General features: G+C 47.0%; 1 protein-coding gene across 1 annotated transcript in view; it reads left to right on the top strand.

Moving 5' to 3' along the window:
• The window catches only part of ELOVL2 (ELOVL fatty acid elongase 2), a 317659-nt gene that overhangs the window by 270325 nt on the left and 26274 nt on the right, over nt 1-21060 (top strand). The window contains exon 7 of the mRNA XM_063923159.1: nt 2305-2439. Within this exon, the coding sequence (XP_063779229.1) occupies nt 2305-2439 (135 nt within the window). The remainder of the gene's footprint in view (nt 1-2304; nt 2440-21060) is intronic.

Below are 21060 nucleotides of genomic sequence, written 5' to 3'. Positions count from 1 at the left end.
CCAGTGTGCCTGCGCAGACCTGATTGTCGACCATGAAATTGTCGCCACAAGGGTGTTTTGTGTGCCATTTTTTATGTTTTACTGGATGGTAAATTCTGAAAAAGTTACAAAGAAAAAAAAAGGAAAAAAAAAAAACTTGTGTCGACCATTGTCATGTTGACCATTTGAACCTGTCAATCTATTAAATCTGCTGACCTTAAGCAATGTCGACCTAATGCATGTTAACCTATCATCCGGAACCCATCTGTAGGGGTACATTTGTATCAAGGCACTGTTGTGCTAAAGTATTGTACGATAACTATTCATAAAAACATAAAATTTTATGGCAGATAAGAACAACTTGATCCATCTAGTCTACCCCTTTTTTTCTACCTGTGTCGGTTTGTTATTACCCAGTTTTGTTTTATCGCTGTTGTTTCCAATGGTAAAGCACAATGGAATTTGCTGCGCTATATAAGAAACTGTTAATAAATAACACACAAACCCTTTTTGATCCTTACTTCTTTGCACTAAATTGAATTCACATAGGGGCCAATTCAATTGTTTTGTAGGTTCCTTCTGGCACTATTCAATTGTTGGCCCAGGAGGGCTTGCATGCCCTATATGCGCACCCATTACTACCGGGTTTAGCTGCGCAGCTAAATTTGTCTAAAGTACAGGTTAGGGCGCGTACAATGGGAGTTTGAGCGTCCATACCCACATTTCAGCTTGCACTGCAAGAGGCTGTGAGCTGAAATGTGTTTCCTCCCAGTGCATGTGTTCCCCAAATGGAGCAACAATTGAATTGGCCCCATAGATTCAATTGCCGTCTAACTTTAATGTATTTTACATTGGCGTTCTTTCTAAGTGTAATTTTCATGCTGGCTCTCATAATAGTATAACTACTTATTTTATAGTAACTTATTTTGGTATCAATCTCCTGTGACCATTAGCGCTTTCATAAATATTTATTTTGGTTTAGAATATAGATTTTTGGGATTGTCAATTTTTTCTAATTTAGGTGCTGCTGTGACCCAATACTGACTTGTGCTGGCCATACACTGGGGTAAATGTATAATAGCGGCACGGAATATTACTGAGGCGAAGAAAGAAGGCACATCGACAAGATGTATTAACATGTTGTATGCCTAAACGGGGGAGTGATAACTCCCCCTATGGCGATGCCCCCCCTGAGCACACAGCGCATTAACTCATTGCAGATGTGCTGTGTCCCCCTGCTCGGAGCCCGCCACAGCCAGCTCTGTCCCTGCTGTGGAGATAGGGCATCGCCGCCTGCAGATGTCAAAATCGACAGCTGCAGGTGTCAGAGTGGTTAGTGATGCTGACCGTCCGTATCATTTAGATAGCAGCGTTGATATGGACACGGGCGCTATTGGCCCTGTCACTGATCCCCCATTGCTGCTGTAATATATGGGGGAGAAGCGGTATCAGTGCACATAACGTGCGCTGATACTGCTTCTCCCCCATAACGGCAGATCATACATTTACCCAACTGTGAGATCAAACATAAAGAGCAATTATCTGACTTTACCGTACACTGGGCCCGATTCATTTTTGTAAGCAAACCAAAAAAGCAAGCAACCGGGCAAAAGCATGCTGCACTGCAGGTAGGGTATATGTAACATGTAAATCTAAATTGCAGTGTAAAAATAAATCTGTTTAACAGCTACATGCAAAAGCAGCCAGTATTTACCCTGCACAGAAACAATATAAATAAATTTGCTCCCTTTGCATGGCAACATGGTTTATTCCAGCAACAAAGTAACTTTCTTTTTTTTGCTTTTCTTACAAAAATGAATCAGGCCCACTGTCATATTATTAGTCTCTGTCTGATGGCAAGTATATCCAGGGTTAGATCAAAGCAGCAGTTATCACATTTGTGGAGTACGCAGAAAGATTCCTTATGCCTGACAAAGTGATAATTGCTGCTCAGTCTCAGCCATAAACTGCAATTATCGGCTAGTATATATAGAAAAGCCCTATCTCTGGCAATACATCGTTTTTTCTCCCTTTACTAAATACTGTAGGTCTGCTAGTGTCTCCCAGCCTTGGTGTTAAATGGGCTGTAGTCCCTCTTATTCTTTATAGTTTCTTCTGTAAATTCCAAATTTTATTTTGAAATGACAATTGTGGTCACCACTGCTGAGAATTGGTCTAAGGGGAGATGCTGAAGGTTGCCTGGCCCAATGCCCATGGTGGCCCTTGTAAGACTTGCATGTAAATTAATCGACCCTTAAATTTGAAAGATTTTTAATATAACATAAAGTACATAATGAAATAATGACTGTTTCTTTGCTGTTCCAGATCCAGTTCCTGCTCACAATCTCGCACACTCTCAGCGCAGCAGTTAAGCCCTGTGGGTTTCCTCTAGGCTGTCTGATATTTCAGTCCTCGTATATGACTACATTGGTCATATTATTTGTAAACTTTTATCTAAAGGTAAGTTATCCTAATGGCTAAAACTTAAATTACTCTCTGTATAGGAACATTAAAGCAATGTGTGCAGTATGAGGGCACTGTGAATATGGGGGTGTTGTATATACTAGGGGTTATATGGGGGTGCTGTATGTACCGAGGAATACCATGGTGGGCGCTCTTGGTGATGAAGCTGCTGGAAAGTGTTTATGCCGCAGGGTGCCGGGTCGCTCCTTTGCCAGTGCTTGGGGGTGACATTATCTCCAAGCACAGGTGATCCTGCTCTTTACTACTTTTAGCGTGACCCAGGTCGCGCTTTCACACTGAAGACTGCTTCTGTCGGTCCCTTGTTTGACCCAGGGCGTCAAACCCTGGCAGTCACATTTACACCAAGTAAACCCCCGGTTGCCCTGCCAATATCCCAGGTTGGAGGCTCACTGTGAAAAGGGTATAAAGCAGAGGTTCTCACACTAGGTCCTCAAGGCATCCCAACATTCCAGGTTTTAAATATATCCATGGCTCAGCACAGATGGTTAAATCAGATTGACTGAGGTGCTAATTAAGTCACCTGTGGCCAAGCATGGATAAACTTAAAACCTGGATCGTTGGGGTGCCTTGAGGACCGCGTTTGAGAACCACTGTTATAAGGAATATATACATTACAGTGACTGACAGTTGGTCTGAACTCTGATCCCTGCTATCAACTGTCCGTTGTGTCAGTCATTATACACACACACACATATATATATATATATATATATATATATATATATTTGTTTGGATTTGGTAAAAGATGACACACATTTAGGGGCTTTTAGGGACAGCGAAAGGAGTAAATATTTTAAAAGCAGTTTTTACTTCACACCTTCTTCCACTACACATTGAGAAGGGGTGGGATATTCTACACCCAATAACCTCTTTATATTACTCATAATGAAGATTGCTTCATCTAAACTAAAATGATGAGATCAGTAACAATCAACAATTTTGCACATTAACGTCAGATATTTACTCATTTTGATGTATCATTTTCACTCAGTAGTGCATCCATCCGTGATGTTATCCATAATAACAATGTATATTGGGGTCATCAGTGTAGTTACAGATTTTCAGTTCTTATCTGCAGATTACTTTGCTCTTGCTCGGCCAGTGCATTATTGAGTTGTCTGCGTGGCAGTGTGAAAGGCAGTATCATTAAAATGAGGAGTCAGGGGAAGTGTAAAACTTCTACAGAGGAACAAACTTGTAAGAAATGAACTTCGCACAACATACTTCTTCATCTGCCAATAGGGTATTTCACCTTTCTTAAGACACTTCAGCCCAAGACAGCGTTCTGCTTAGTATGCAAATCACCGAAAAGGAGAACTTCCCGGAAATGTATTATAAATAATAGTTCACCCATTGCACTATCATTGCTATCCCTCATTGTATAATCCCAGTGATGTCACTCATTGTGATCCCTTCGCACACGATATTGGTAGTTTGTATGATGTCATTAGTGTTAATACAATATCTATTTTCACCCCTGTTGTAACAGAAATGTATAATTCATGTCATTCATTGTAACATCATAAACTTCTGCCAGGTATATAGGACATTCCATTGTCCTTAAGTGTAATATCATTACTTATGTCACACAATATGATTTCTCATACGTCCTAGAGGATGCTGGGGACTCCAAAAGGACCATGGCGTATAGACGGGATCCGCAGGAGACATGGGCACACTATATGACTTTGAATGGGTGTGAATTGGCTCCTCCCTCTATGCCCCTCCTCCAGACTTCAGTTAGAAAACTGTGCCCAGGGAGACGGACATTTCGACGAAAGAATTTATTGTTTAAACACGGTGAGCGTCATACCAGCTCACACCTCGAACATGCCGCAGAACGTGGCATTCAATAGAACACCAGCTGACAGAGAGACCGGACACACACTAGGGGAGCTCTCCTGAGTTTCTCTGAAAAGACTATGGGGTATATGCAATTGGCCGCAAATGTCGAAAAACGGGGCATTTTCGACACAAAAAAATGATGAGACAATGCAATACAGTACTTTTCGACAAAAAAAATGTCCGTTTCAAATTCGACTTTTTGCAATTCGACAGTTGTCAAATTCGACATGTCTGCAATGGTAAAAATGCGGCTTTTCGACAAAAGTATATTCAATTGAAGAATAATGTCGATTCGACAACAGTGCTTTTCGACAGTCATTTCGTCAATTTCAGTCCGCCTCATTTTGCTGGCGGAATCTAATAAAAATTTTTAAAAACGTTTTTTTTTGTGTTTTTTTTTATTGCTAATAGCATATCTATTTATATTCAATGGTGGGAACTTTGCGGTCAGCGGTTGACCGCGAGTAACCTCACCGCTGACCGCAAAGTTCCCACCATTGAAGATAATGGAGCGGCATAGTGCTATGCGCCGTCTGACAGCTCAGACGCGCACAGCCAATCAGGAGAGTGCCACGACGTGGCGCTCCCTGATTGGCTGAAGGGACCCTTTGTGACAGGAGTCACGGGGGATCCCGGCATTCGGGGAAAGGGGTCCCATGTGTAAACATGGGACCCCTTTCAGTGCGTGGTCCGGGTTTTGCGTTTTATTTTTTTGCCAAGTACGTGGATTACAAAAAATAAGAGGACAGCTCTACACTGGATTTTGGTGAGTATAATTTTATTTTCAGGTATCCCGTGGATTCTACTTGGAGAAGTGGACCGAGTCGGCGTGTGAACGTAGGTAAGTATGTGTGTGTCGGCGTGCATGTATGTAATAAAGTTTTACTATCACGGGTGTCTGTGTACTGTTTTTAGTTGGGTATTTTTTTTGCAGTAGAACTACAGGTACCAGCGGGCCCGTTTCCCCCCGCATGCTGGTACTTGTGGTTCTCCAAGTACCAGCTTGCGGGGGAGGCTTGCTGGGACTTGTAGTTCTGCTACAAAAAATAATACTCTTTATTTTGTCACTTGGCTATCAGCCTCCCATCCGCAGCCCTTGGATGGGGGGGGACCCCTTGATTTAAGGGGTCCCCACTCCTCCAGGGTACCCCGGCCAGGGATGACTAGTTGGGGATTTAATGCCACGGCCGCAGGGACCGATATAAAAGTGTCCCCCGGCTGTGGCATTCTCTCTCCAGCTAGTGGAGCCCGGTGCTGGTGTGAAAAAATAAGATTTTAAACCTACCGGTAAATCTTTTTCTCCTAGTCGTAGAGGATGCTGGGGACTCCGTAAGGACCATGTGGGGTATAGACGGGCTCCGCTGGAGACATGGGCACTCCAAAGACTTTAGATGGGTGTGCACTGGCTCCTCCCTCTATGCCCCTCCTCCAGACCTCAGTTAAAGAACTATGCCCAGAGGAGACGGACAGTACGAGGAAAGGATTTTTTTTTATCTAAGAGCAAGATACATACCAGCCCACACCATCCACACCGTACAACTTGGAACATACGAACCAGTTAACAGTATGAAACAAAACAGCATCAGCCAGAGACTGATCAAAACTGTAACATAACCCTTATGTAAGCAATAACTATATACAAGTCTTGCAGAATTTAGTCCGCACTGGGACGGGCGCCCAGCATCCTCTACGGACTAGGAGAAAAAGATTTACCGGTAGGTTTAAAATCTTATTTTCTCTTACGTCCTAGAGGATGCTGGGGACTTCGTAAGGACCATGGGGATTATACCAAAGCTCCAGACCGGGCGGGAGAGTGCGGATGATTCTGCAGCACTGATTGAGCAAACATGAGGTCCTCCTCAGCCAAGGTATCAAACTTGTAGAATTTAGCAAAAGTGTTTGAACCCGACCAAGTAGCCGCTCGGCAAAGTTGCAATGCCGAGACACCTCGGGCAGCCGCCCAAGAAAAGCCCACCTTCCTAGTGGAATGGGCCTTTACCGAATTTGGTACCGGCAATCCAGCCGTAGAATGAGCCTGCTGAATCGTGTTACAGATCCAGTGGGCAATAGTCTGCTTAGAAGCAGGGGCGCCAACCTTGTTGGCTGCATACAGGACAAACAGTGCCTCTGTTTTCCTAACCCGAGCCGTCCTGGCTACATAAACCTTTAAGGCCCTGACTACATCAAGAGACCTGGAATCCTCCAAGTCCCCCGTAGCCACAGGCACCACAATAGGCTGGTTCATATGAAACAATGAAACCACCTTAGGCAGAAATTGAGGACGAGTCCTCAACTCCGCTCTATCCACATGGAAAATCAGATAGGGGCTTTTGTGAGACAAAGCCGCCAATTCAGACACCCGCCTCACAGATGCCAAGGCTAACACAACATGACCACTTTCCAAGTGAGAAATTTCAACTCAACTGTTTGAAGAGGTTCAAACCAGTGTGACTTAAGGAACTGTAACACCACGTTAAGGTCCCATGGTGCCACTGAGGGCACAAAAGGAGGCTGGATGTGCAGCACTCCCTTTACAAAAGTCTGGACTTCTGGGAGAGAAGCCAATTCCTTCTGAAAGAATATTGACAGGGCCGAAATCTGTACCTTAATAGAGCCTAACTTTAGGCCCATATCCACTCCTGTCTGCAGAAAGTGGAGAAAACGGCCCAGGTGAAAATCTTCCGTAGGAGCATTCTTGGCTTCACACCAAGATACATATTTCCTCCAGATACGGTGATAGTGTTTCGCCGTCACCTCCTTCCTAGCTTTTATCAGAGTAGGGATGACCTCCCCCGGAATACCTTTCCTAGCTAGGATTTGGCGTTCAACCACCATGCCATCAAATGTAACCGCGGTAAGTCTTGGAACACGCAGGGCCCCTGCTGCAACAGGTCCTCCCTGGAAGGAAGAGGCCACGGATCTTCTGTGAGCATTTCCTGAAGATCTGAATACCAGGCCCTCCAAGGCCAATCCGGAACAATGAGTATTGTCTGGACTCTTTTTCGTCTTATGATTCTCAGTATTTTTGAGATGAGTGGAAGAGGAGGGAAGACATAGACTGACGGAAACACCCATGGTGTCACCAGGGCCTCTATGGCTACCGCCTGAGGGTCCCTTGACCTGGAACAATACCTCCGAAGTTTCTTGTTGAGGCGTGACGCCATCATGTCTATTTGAGGAAGCCCCCAACGACTTGTTATCTCTGCAAAAACTTCTTGGTGAAGACCCCACTCTCCTGGATGGAGGTCGTGTCTGCTGAGGAAGTCTGCTTCCCAGTTGTCCACTCCCGGAATGAAGACTGCTGACAGCGCGCTTACGTGATTTTCCGCCCAGCGAAGAATCCTGGTGGCTTCCACCATTGCCACTCTGCTCCTTGTCCCGCCTTGGCGGTTTACATGAGCCACTGCTGTGACGTTGTCTGATTGAATCAGAACAGGTAGGTCGCGAAGAAGAGTCTCCGCTTGTCGTAGGCCGTTGTATATGGCCCTTATTTCCAGCACGTTGAGGTGTAGACAAGCCTCCTGGCTCGACCACAGTCCCTGAAAATGTCTTCCTTGTGTGACTGCTCCCCATCCTCGGAGGCTCGCGTCCGTGGTCACCAGAACCCAGTCTTGAATGCCAAACCTGCGACCCTCTAGAAGGTGAGCACTCTGCAGCCACCACAGGAGAGACACCCTGGCCCTGGGGGACAGGCTTATTTTCTGATGTATTTGTAGATGGGACCCCGACCATTTGTCCAGAAGGTCCCACTGAAATGTCCTCGCATGTAACCTGCCGAAGGGTATGGCCTCGTAGGCCGCCACCATTTTTCCCAGTACTCGAGTGCATTGATAAACTGACACTCTTTTTGGCTTTAACAGGTCTCTGACCATGCTCTGGAGTTCCTGGGCTTTTTCCATTGGGAGAAAAACCCTCTTCTTTTCCGTGTCCAGAATCATGCCTAAAAATGATAGCCGAGTCGTTGGAATCAACTGCGATTTTGGCAGATTAAGGATCCAGCCGTGTTGCTGCAGCACTCTCAGGGAGAGTGACACGCTTTTCAGCAACTGATCTCTCGATCTTGCTTTTATCAAGAGATCGTCCAATATGGGATAATTGTGACTCCTTGCCTACGTATGAGCACCATCATTTCCGCCATTACCTTGGTGAAAATCCTCGGGGCCGTGGACAGCCCAAACGGCAACGTCTGAAACTGGTAATGACAGTCCTGTACAGCGAATCTCAGGTACGCTTTTATGTCTAGTGACACCATAAAATCCCCCCCTTCCAGGCTGGAGATCACTGGCCGGAGAGATTCCATCTTGAATTTGAAATTTTTTAGATACAGGTTTAGGGATTTTAGATTTAGAATGGGTCTGACCGAGCCATCCGGTTTCAGGACCACAAATAGAGTTGAATAGTACCAATTCCCCTGTTGCACTAGGGGAACCTTGATAATCACTTGCTGTTGACACAGCTTTTGTATCGCAGCTAAAACTATTTCCCTCTCTTGGGGAGAGGCTGGCAAAGCCGACTTGAAAAATCGGCGGAGGCGGCACTTCTTCGAATTCCAGTTTGTAGCCTTGGGATACAATTTCTATCGCCCAGGGATCCGAATCTGACAGAACCCAGATCTGGCTGAAGAGTCGAAGACGTGCCCCCACCGGCGCGGACTCCCGCAGTGGAGCCCTAATGTCATGCGGTGGATTTTGTAGAAGCCGGGGAGGACTTCTGTTCCTGGGAATGAGCCGTAGCAGGCATTCTTTTCCCTCTACCCTTACCTCTGGCGAGGAAGGAAGAGCCCCGGCCCCTTCTGGATTTATGCGACCGAAAGGGCTGCATCTGATATTGTGGTGTTTTCTTTTGCTGTGGGGGAACACAAGGCAAAAAAGATTTACCCGCGGTAGATGTGGAAACCAGGTCCACGAGGCCCTCCTCAAATAAAACCTCACCTGTGTAAGGCAAAGTTTCCATATGTCTCTTTGAATCGGCATCACCCGTCCATTGGCGGGTCCACAGGGCTCGCCTAGCAGAAGTTGCCATGGCATTGGCTCTTGAACCCAACAGCCCAACGTCTCTCATATATAACGCTGCGTCTTTTATATGACCCAAGGTCAATAAAATGCTATCCTTATCTAGGGTGTCAATGTCAGATGACAAGTTATCTGTCCATGCTGCTATTGCGCTACATACCCATGCCGACGCTACTGCCGGTCTGAGCAAGGCCCCCGTATGTGTATAAATTGATTTTAAGGTAGTCTCCTGTCTGCGATCAGCAGGATCCTTGAGGGCTGCCATGTCTGGAGACGGTAGCGCCACCTTTTTGGACAAGCGCGTCAAAGCCTTGTCCACCCTGGGCGAGGATTCCCACCGTAACCTGTCCTGTGCAGGGAAAGGATACGCCATAAGAATTCTCTTGGGAATCTGCAGTTTCTTGTCTGGAGTTTCCCAAGCTTTTTCAAATAACTCATTCAGCTCATTAGATGGGGGAAAGGTAACCTCAGGTCTATTTTCCTTATACATGTGCACCCGCGTGTCAGGGACAGGGGGGAGGACCCTCTGCAGTGATATGCAAAACATCTTTTATTGCAATAATCATATAACGAATACTTTTGGCCACCCTTGGGTGTAACCTCGCATCATCGTAGTCGACACTGGAGTCAGAATCCGTGTCGGTGTCAGTGTCTGCTACATGGGACAGGGGACGTTTATGAGACCCTGAAGGGCCTTGTGACACAGTCAAAGCCATGGATTGACTCCCTGCTTTTTCTCTGGACTCTGCTTTATCTATCTATATATATATATATATATATATATATATATATATATATATGTAATGGATACTCTGCACTCACTATCAAGAAGAAACAGCTTGCCTGGTGCCATCCATAGTGAAACTCCACAGCATACACAGACAGAAATTGGCGGCACTCCCGGACTTTTCAAAAGCTAAAGGACCACAGAAGCCTTCTAGCGCTAGAAGGCTTCTGTGGTCCTTTAGCTTTTGAAAAGTCCGGGAGTGCCGCCAATTTCTGTCTGTATATATATATATATATATATGGAGACAGTCCCCCAATAAGGCACTTTGGAGAGACAGAGAGAGAATATGCCAGCACACACCCAGCGCCACTGGGACAAAATCCCAGTCTGTACAGCGCTTTTATATATCAATAATACACTCACTGCGCCAAATAAATGTGCCCCCCCCTCCTTTTTGCCCTCTGTACTTGTGTTCAGCAGGGGAGAGTCCGGGGAGCAGCTTCTCTGCAGTGTGCTGTGGAGAAAATGGCGCTGGTTAGTGCTGGAGGATCAAGCTCCGCCCCCTCAATGGCGGGCTTCGGTCCCGCTCAAATTCTTTATACTGGCAGAGGTTTATTTAATATACTGCCTCCGCAGTATATATATGTCAGCCAGTGTCCCTTGAGGTTTATTATTGCTGCCCAGGGCGACCCCCTGCGCCATGCACCCATACAGTGCCGTCAGTGTGTGTGAATGTGGGAGCAATGGCTGCGCGGTACCTCAGTGAAGATATGAAGTCTTCTGCCGCCTTTGAAGTCTTCTTTCTTCTTATACTCACCCGGCTTCTATCTTCCGGCTCTGTGAGGAGGACGGCGGTGCGGCTTCGGGATGAACAGCGAGGATGAGACCTGCGTTCCAACCCTCTGGAGCTAATGGTGTCCAGTAGCCTAAGAAGCAGAGCCTATCATTTAAGTAGGTCTGCTTCTCTCCCCTCAGTCCCACGATGCATGGAGCCTGTTGCCAGCAGTGCTCCCTGAAAATAAAAAACCTAACAAGTCTTTCTCGGACGTCCTAGTGGATTCTGGGAACTCCGTAAGGACCATGGGGAATAGCGGGCTCCGAAGGAGACTGGGCACTCTTAGAAAGAATTAGGACTACCTGGTGTGCACTGGCTCCTCCCTCTATGCCCCTCCTCCAGACCTCAGTTAGAATCTGTGCCCGGCTCGAGCTGGATGCACACTAGGGGCTCTTCTGAGCTTCTAGAAAAGAAAGTATATTTAGGTTTTTTATTTTCAGTGAGATCTGCTGGCAACAGACTCACTGCTACGAGGGACTTAGGGGAGAGAAGCGAACCTACCTGCTTGCAGCTAGCTTGGGCTTCTAGGCTACTGGACACCATTAGCTCCAGAGGGATCGAACACAGGCCCAGCCTCGGTAGTCCGGTCCCGGAGCCGCGCCGCTGTCCCCCTTGCAGAGCCAGAAGCAAGAAGAACGTCCAGGAAATCGGCGGCTGAATACTCCGGTCTTCATTAAGGTAGCGCACAGCACTGCAGCTGTGCGCCATTGCTCCCCATGCACACCTCACACTCCGGTCACTGATGGGTGCAGGGCGCTGGGGGGCGCCCTGGGCTGCAATATGATTACCTTACATTGGCAAAAAATACACATAATATAGTCATTAAGACTATATATGTGTAAAATCCCCTGCCATATATCCATAAAAAAAGCAGGAGAAGTCCGCCGTGAAGGGGGCGGGGCTATCTCCCTCAGCACACTGGCGCCATTTCCTCTCACAGCTCCGCTGGAAGGACGCTCCCCAGGCTCTCCCCTGCAGTTTCCAGGCTCAATAGGGTAAAAAAGAGAGGGGGGGCACTAAATTTAGGCGCAAATACTATATATATATATATATATATATATATATATAGCTGCTATAGGGTAAAATCACTCATTATAGTGTACATCCCTGTGATTTATAGCGCTGTGGTGTGTGCTGGCATACTCTCTCTCTGTCTCCCCAAAGGACTTTGTGGGGTCCTGTCCTCAGTCAGAGCATTCCCTGTGTGTGTGCAGAGTGTCGGTACGGCTGTGTCGACATGTTTGATGAGGAGGCTTATGTGGAGGCGGAGCAGGTGCCGATAAATGTGATGTCACCCCCTGCGGGGTCGACACCTGAGTGGATGGATATGTGGAAGGAATTACGTGACAGTGTCAACTCATTACATAAGAGGTTTGATGACATAGCAGATGTGGGACAGCCGGCTTCTCAGTCCGTGCCTGCCCATGCGTCTCAAAAGCCATCAGGGGCGCAAAAACGCCCGCTACCTCAGATGGCAGACACAGATGTCGACACGGATACTGACTCCAGTGTCGACGACGATGAGACTAGTGTACATTCCAATAGGGCCATCCGTTACATGATTACGGCAATGAAAAATGTGTTGCACATTTCTGACATTAACCCTGGTACCACAAAAAAGGGTATTATGTTTGGGGAGAAAAAGCAACCTGTGGTTTTTCCCCCTTCTGAAGAGTTAAATGAAGTGTGTGATGAAGCGTGGGTTTCCCCCGATAAGAAACTGGTAATTTCCAAAAAGTTACTAAGGGCGTACCCTTTCCCGCCAGAGGATAGGATACATTGGGAGACATCCCCTAGGGTGGATAAAGCGCTCACACGCTTGTCAAAGAAGGTGGCACTACCGTCTCCGGATACGGCCGCACTAAAGGAGCCTGCGGATAGAAAGCAGGAGGCTATCCTGAAGTCTGTATATACACACTCAGGTATTATACTGAGACCGGCTATTGCTTCAGCATGGATGTGCAGTGCTGCAACTGCGTGGTCAGATTCCCTGTCTGATAACATTGATACCCTTGACAGGGACACTATATTGCTAACTGTAGAGCATATTAAAGACGTAGTCTTATACATGAGAGATGCACAGAGGGATATTTGCCAACTGGCATCTAGAATAAATGCAATGTCCATTTCTGCCAGGAGAGTATTATGAACTCGGCAGTGGACAGGTGATGCGGATTCTAAAAGGCACAAGGAGGTTTTGCCTTAGAAGGGTGAGGAATTGTTTGGGGATGGTCTCTCGGACCTCGTTTCCACAGCGACGGCTGGGAAGTCGACATTTTTACCCCATGTTCCTTCACAGCCAAAGAAAGCACCGTATTATCAGGTACAGTCCTTTCGGCCCCAGAAAGGCAAGCGGGTTAAAGGCGCGTCATTTCTGCCCAGAGGCAGAGGTAGGGGGAAAAAGCTGCACCAAACAGCAAGTTCCCAGGAACAAAAGTCCTCTCCCGCTTCCTCCAAGTCCACCGCATGACGCTGGGGCTCCACAGGTGGAGCCAGATGCGGTGGGGGCCCGTCTCCGGAACTTCAGCGACCAGTGGGTTCGCTCATGGGTGGATCCCTGGATTCTACAAGTGGTATCTCAGGGGTACAAGCTGGAATTCGAGACGTCTCCCCCTCGCCGTTTCCTCAAATCAGCCTTGCCAACTACTCCCCCAGACAGGGAGGCGGTGCTGGAGGCGATTCACAAGCTGTACTCCCAGCAGGTGATAACCAAAGTACCCCTCCTTCAACAGGGACGGGGTTACTATTCCACAATGTTTGTGGTACCGAAACCGGACGGTTCGGTGAGACCCATTTTAAATTTGAAATCCTTGAACACTTATATAAGAAGGTTCAAGTTCAAAATTGAATCGCTCAGGGCGGTTATTGCAAGCCTGGACGAAGGGGATTACAAGGTATCACTGGACATCAAGGATGCTTACCTGCATGTCCCCATTTACCCTCCTCACCAGGAGTACCTCAGATTTGTGGTACAGGACTGTCATTACCAATTCCAGACGTTGCCGTTTGGTCTGTCCACGGCACCGAGGGTATTTACCAAGGTAATGGCCGAATCCCGTACTTGGACGATCTCCTTATAAAGGCGAGGTCCAGGGAACAGTTGTTGATCGGAGTAGCACTAGCTCGGGAAGTGCTACAACAGCACGTCTGGATCCTGAATATTCCAAAGTCGCAGCTGGTTCCTACAACGCGTCTACTGTTCCTGGGGATGGTTCTGGACACAGAACAGAAAAAGGTGTTTCTCCCGGAGGAGAAGACCAAGGAGTTGTCATCTCTAGTCAGAGACCTCCTAAAACCAAAACAGGTGTCGGTGCACCACTGCACGCGAGTCCTGGGAAAGATGGTAGCTTCTTACGAAGCAATTCCATTCGGAAGGTTCCATGCAAGGATCTTTCAGTGGGATCTGTTGGACAAGTGGTCCGGATCGCATCTTCAGATGCATCGGCTGATAACCCTGTCTCCAAGGACCAGGGTGTCGCTGTTGTGGTGGCTGCAGAGTGCTCATCTTCTAGAGGGCCGCAGATTCGGCATACAGGACTGGGTCCTGGTGACCACGGATGCCAGCCTTCGAGGTTGGGGGGCAGTCACACAGGGAAGAAACTTCCAAGGACTATGGACGAGTCAGGAGACTTCCCTACACACACATAAATATTCTGGAACTAAGGGCCATTTAAAATGCCTTAAGTCTGGCAAGACCCCTGCTTCAACACCAGCCGGTGCTGATCCAGTCAGACAACATCACGGCGGTCGCCCATGTAAACCGTCAGGGCGGCACAAGAAGCAGGATGGCGATGGCAGAAGCCACAAGGATTCTCCGATGGGCGGAAAATCATGTGTTAGCACTGTCAGCAGTGTTCATTCCGGGAGTGGACAACTGGGAAGCAGACTTCCTCAGCAGGCACGACCTCCACCCGGGAGAGTGGGGGCTTCATCCAGAAGTCTTCCAAATGATTGTACACCGTTGGGAAAGGCCACAGGTGGACATGATGGCGTCCCGCCTCAACAAAAAGCTAAAAAGATATTGCGCCAGGTCAAGAGACCCTCAGGCGATAGCTGTGTACGCTCTAGTGACACCGTGGGTGTACCAGTTGGTTTATGTGTTCCCTCCTCTGCCTCTCATACCCAAGGTACTGAGAATAATAAGAAGGAGAGGAGTAAGAACTATACTTGTGGTTCCGGATTGGCCAAGAAGAGCTTGGTACCCAGAACTTCAAGAAATGATCTCAGAGGACCCATGGCCTCTGCCGCTCAGACAGGACCTGCTGCAGCAGGGGCCCTGTCTGTTCCAAGACTTACCGCGGCTGCGTTTGACGGCATGGCGGTTGAACACCGGATCCTAAAAGAAAAGGGCATTCCGTAGGAAGTCATTCCTACGCTGATTAAAGCTAGGAAAGATGTGACCGTAAGACATTATCACCGCATATGGCGAAAATATGTTGCTTGGTGTGAGGCCAGGAAGGCCCAACGGAGGAATTTCAGCTCGGTCGATTTCTGCACTTCCTACAGTTAGGAGTGACTATGGGCCTAAAATTGGGTTCCATTAAGGTCCAGATCTCAAGCAATGGTGAGGTCAGCGCACTTGTGGGAGAGAAGGAATGTGAGAGAGAGGGTGAAGATGGAAAGGGATGGAGTAAGAAAGGATGAAAGAAAATGGGAAGAAAGTAATGTGACAATTTGATGTATGATAGTGTTCACAAATGACCATATGTCGTAATTAATTATGTTTATTAGGGTGGTATGTTCCCACTGTCAGGTGTGTCATGCAGACCACCATTTTCAGTGTACCCTCCTGAATGGTACACTTCTGCTCAAAACTTCTAGAATTAATAATAAGAGTGGTGGGTAAAAGTATGTGCCTCTCCGTAAATCTGGCACAATGTCTGTGTCAGTGTTATGTCCTTAGGAGTCCTAATGTTCAGAGGTCCCTTGCGGGATGAATGTCAGGTATGCCCAAGGGTGCACCTTTACCATAGGTATGGTATCACCTATGTGGCTCTGAAACTAGGTAAGTATCAGTCGTGGTGGGGTGTGTGACAGTTTGCGGCGTCCCGTCTGTCAGACCTCCCTGTGTGCACCAAATGAGGCCGCAAACTCTCACACACCCCACCACGACTGATACTTACCTAGTTTCAGAGCCACATAGGTGATACCATACCTATGGTAAAGGTGCACCCTTGGGCATACCTGACATTCATCCCGCAAGGGACCTCTGAACATTAGGACTCCTAAGGACATAACCTGACATTCATCCCGCAAGGGACCTCTGAACATTAGGACTCCTAAGGACATAACACTGACACAGACATTGTGCCAGATTTACGGAGAGGCACATACTTTTACCCACCACTCTTATTATTAATTCTAGAAGTTTTGAGCAGAAGTGTACCATTCAGGAGGGTACACTGAAAAGGGTGGTCTGCATGACACACCTGACAGTGGGAACATACCACCCTAATAAACATCATTATATTACGACATATGGTCATTTGTGAACACTATCATACATCAAATTGTCGCATTACTTTCTTCCCATTTTCTTTCATCCTTTCTTACTCCATTCCTTTCCATCTTCACCCTCTCTCTCACATTCCTTCTCTCCCACAAGTGCGCTGACCTCACCATTGCTTAACATTAGTACGGAGGTAGGACACCTCTAGGCCTAGCAGCACTAACCCCCCATCCCAGTGAGCGCAGTCTCTCTCCAATTATCTAAGGTCCAGATCTCGGCTCTGTCGATTTTCTTCCAAAAAGAACTGGCTTCACTGCCTGAAGTTCAGACTTTTGTTAAAGGAGTACTGCATATTCAGCCCCCTTTTGTGCCTCCAGTGGCACCGTGGGATCTCAACGTGGTGTTGGATTTCCTAAAGTCGCATTGGTTTGAGCCACTTAAAACCATGGAGCTAAAATACCTCACGTGGAAAGTGGTCATGCTGTTGGCCTTGGCCAGGCGTGTATCAGAATTGGCGGCTTTGTCATGTAAAAGCCCTTATCTGATTTTTCATATGGATAGGGCGGAATTGAGGACTCGTTCCCAATTCCTTCCTAAGGTGGTTTCAGCTTTTCATGTGAACCAACCTATTGTGGTGCCTGCGGCTACTCGGGACTTGGAGGATTCCAAGTTACTGGACGTAGTCAGGGCCTTGAAAATATATGTTTCCAGGACGGCTGGAGTCAGGAAAACTGACTCGCTATTTATCCTGTATGCACCCAACAAGCTGGGTGCTCCTGCTTCTAAGCAGACTATTGCTTGCTGGATCTGTAGCACGATTCAACTTGCACATTCTGCGGCTGGACTGCCGCATCCTAAATCTGTAAAAGCCCATTGCACGAGGAAAGTGGGCTCTTCTTGGGCGGCTGCCCGAGGGGTCTCGGCTTTACAACTTTGCCGAGCTGCTACTTGGTCGGGTTCAAACACATTTGCAAAATTCTACAAGTTTGATACCCTGGATGAGGAGGACCTTGAGTTTGCTCATTCGGTGCTGCAGAGTCATCCGCACTCTCCCGCCCGTTTGGGAGCTTTGGTATAATCCCCATCGTCCTTACGGAGTTCCCAGCATCCACTAGGAGGTCAGAGAAAATAAGAATTTACTCACCGGTAATTCTATTTCTCGTAGTCCGTAGTGGATGCTGGGCGCCCATCCCAAGTGCGGATTGTCTGCAATACTTGTATATAGTTATTGCCTAACTAAAGGGTTATTGTTCTGAGCCATCTGTTCGTGAGGCTCAGTTGTTGTTCATACTGTTAACTGGATATAGTATCACGAGTTGTACGGTGTGATTGGTGTGGCTGGTATGAGTCTTACCCGGGATTCCAAATCCCTTCCTTATTGTGTCAGCTCTTCCGGGCACAGTTTCCCTAACTGAGGTCTGGAGGAGGGGCATAGAGGGAGGAGCCAGTGCACACCAGGTAGTCCTAATTCTTTCTTAGAGTGCCCAGTCTCCTTCGGAGCCCGCTATTCCCCATGGTCCTTACAGAGTTCCCAGCATCCACTACGGACTACGAGAAATAGAATTACCGGTGAGTAAATTCTTATTTTTTCAGAGAAACTCAGTAGAGCTCCCCTGCAGTGCATCCAGTCTCCTCTGGGCACAGGATCTAACTGAGGTCTGGAGGAGGGTCATAGAGGGAGGAGCCAGTGCACACCCATCTAAAGTCTTTGGAGTGCCCATGTCTCCTGCGGAGCCCGTCTATACCCCATGGTCCTTACAGAGTCCCCAGCATCCTCTAGGACGTAAGAGAAATACGGGGGACCCCTACGTCTTTTGTCCCAGTATTGTTTGCACCAGGACCGGACGCAGAGCCCGGTGCTGGTTGTGAAATTACGGGGATCCCCTGTCATTTCCCCCCCACGTATTTTTACAACCAGGACCGGCTCAAAGAACCCAAGGCTGGTTATGCTTAGGAGGGGGGACCCCACGCATTTTTTTCACGATTTTTTACACAGTTTTGTGCCGTCCATGAAGTCGAATCCAGGACGCACACTATCGTCAATTGGTCCGTTTTTCGTCAGCGGGACTATCGAATCCGTTTTTTATTGAATATGTCGAATTCGGGTCCCGGCGGGAGGGTATGTGACTGTCGAATTGTGTCGAATTTAAAAACGGTCGAATTCCCGACCGCAATTGCATATACCCCTTTATGTTAGGTTTATTATTTTCAGGGAGACCTGTTGGCTACAGGCTCCCTGCATCGTGGGAGTGAGGGGAGAGAAGCAGACCTACTTCTTCTGAGTTTAAGGGCTCTGCTTCTTAGGCTACTGGACGCCATTAGCTACAGAGGGTCTGATCACTTGGTTCGCCTAGCTGCTAGTTCCCCCCCCTCACAAAGCCAGAAGAAATAAGCCGGGTGAGTATTAGAAAAACAGAAGACTTCAGGATCTCTGAGGTACCGCGCAGCGCCCCATTGCTCCCACACACAAGCGGCACTACAAGGGTGCAGGGGGCGCCCTGGGCAGAAATATACCTCTTAGATATGATCTGGTAAAGTGATATACAGCGCATAGGCACTGTATACTGACCCCCGCCAGTATAAAAATATGCAAAAATAACAGGACTGAAGCGTGCAGAGAAAGGGGCGTGGCTTAGCCCTCACAACTGTATACAGCGCCATTTCTCCTCACAGAGATGCTAGGCCCGCCAAAACACTGTTAAACAGCTAACAGTGTAAAATGAGGGGGGGCACAGTTATTTATTGCAATATGGGTTCAAGCATGAAGCACTATATATATTTATATATAATGAGCGTGTGTAAAAGGAGTTGGTTAAAGTTTCTGTGTTTTCCCCGTCAGAAATCTGGCCATTTTAGCAATGTTTGTGGGCGTTTAGTACACGTGTCGACATGTGTAAGTGCTCTACCACAAACATATGGGAATCCCTCTGTCGGCATTGCCGACTCCAGATGGTACTTGATTCATGAGACTGTCAGCAGGTCAGTAGTTGTAAGCTTTTTCAACGTAAACACTGTTTGGGAGACACAGACGTAAGTGGGTGACCCTGTCGGCACCAACTATTATGACTGGGTGTAAAAAACCTATACCTGTATGTATATATATGTATGGTACGTTTGCATTGAGCTGTAGCTCGAGCACAGAAGTGATAGTATTTGTGGGGGCGTCCTAGTGAAATTAGGTATATGTTTCCCTCAGACCCCTCGGGGTCACATAAATATTATTTTGCCCAGTTACTACTCCCTGTTGTTGACACGAATACTATGTTCTATGTCGGCCATAATGTTTCCTGATTAGATCCACAACATTGGCATTCAGTACATGTTCACACACATTCAGAACACATTAATGTCACTAGGGACTCTGATGTTCCTGACAGATTATATATATATATATATATATATATATATATATGAAATGTATATATATATATATAGATATATGTGTATTTAAATGTGTACATTTATATTACAATTTATTATGAATGCTGAAGTAAAGTTATTCCTTCTCATGTGTTGGTCGCTCTGTTGATGAAGCTCTAGGTCAGCCGTGACAAGATGGTCTTGAATCCTCACGAGGAGTCTGAGTGTTTATTCTTCTCCCGCCGTGGATAGAATAAAGTGAATGTCAACCCCTGGTCTGCACGGGGCCCTGTCACAAAGGATCGTATACAGGAAGCGAAGTGATATTTTAATTATATGCTTTGATGATATTTGCATTACATACGCATGGGGGAGTGCTTGTATTCAGAAATGGTCGGTTACCTTGTTATCTGATATGATTACCCTGGGGAGAAATGGGATATTTCTTGGGTCTTATCTAGAACATTGCAGCTTGCTGCCGTGCGACTACAAGAGGTATGCACTGACTCCGAGAAATACTGGAGTATCTTCCCTATGAAGGGATAATATGGTTTGTGGATGACTTGGTTATGTTGATCTCGGCAGATACCACTGGTAAGTCTACCTTCTTGTGCTATGTTCCATCACAATGGTTGGTGACGCATTTTTTGTTGGATGCAGTCATTTTGACCGGTTGGATACCGTTTTTATTCCCCTTTTTTGTAGGTAGAGGGAGGTGAAAAGGTAAGAGGTCTGCAGCCTTTTCAACTTAAAAAAGAAAGAAAAAGCTTTTTCGTGCTTCTGAGCCCGGAGAGCTCGGTCAGAACAATCCCAAATAAGATTTCTACTCAAGAAATTGGACTACAAGAGGGAATCTCTCAGGGCAGGGATCTCCAACCTGTTAAAGAAGAAAGAGGGTTTAAATGCGGTGTCATCCGCATTAAGCTTACATGGTTTTGCTATTCAGGATTGTCATTGCCATTTCTCCAGAGTGATGGCAGTATGATGGTGTTCCTTCTATAGTAAGAGCCATTATTATTCTGTACTGGGACGCTCTCCTGACTACGGCGAGGTCAAGAAACAAGTGGTACAATTCGTTGTTTCTCTCTGACAGTTCTTCAACACAAAGAATCGCTGTTGATCCCAACGACGCAGAGGTCGGAGTTGGGAATAAGATTAGATACTAATCTGTTAAGAGTTTGTTTTTTCCTGTGGAAAGAGATCTGATGATCCAGAGTCGGATCAGATTTGCAACAGTGTAAACCTGTCAATACGTTTTCGTTGATGCAGAAGATGGTTGCGGCCTAGGAGGCCATTCGGTGAGCAGGTCAAATGCCAGAGTTGTTTTTGCGGGACCAGTTGGACATGTGGTCCGGGTCTTACCTGCACA

This window comes from Pseudophryne corroboree, chromosome 5 (genome assembly GCF_028390025.1).
Source record: "Pseudophryne corroboree isolate aPseCor3 chromosome 5, aPseCor3.hap2, whole genome shotgun sequence".
Classification (NCBI taxonomy): Eukaryota; Metazoa; Chordata; class Amphibia; order Anura; family Myobatrachidae; genus Pseudophryne; species Pseudophryne corroboree.
This window is presented reverse-complemented; position numbering and strand designations above follow the sequence as displayed.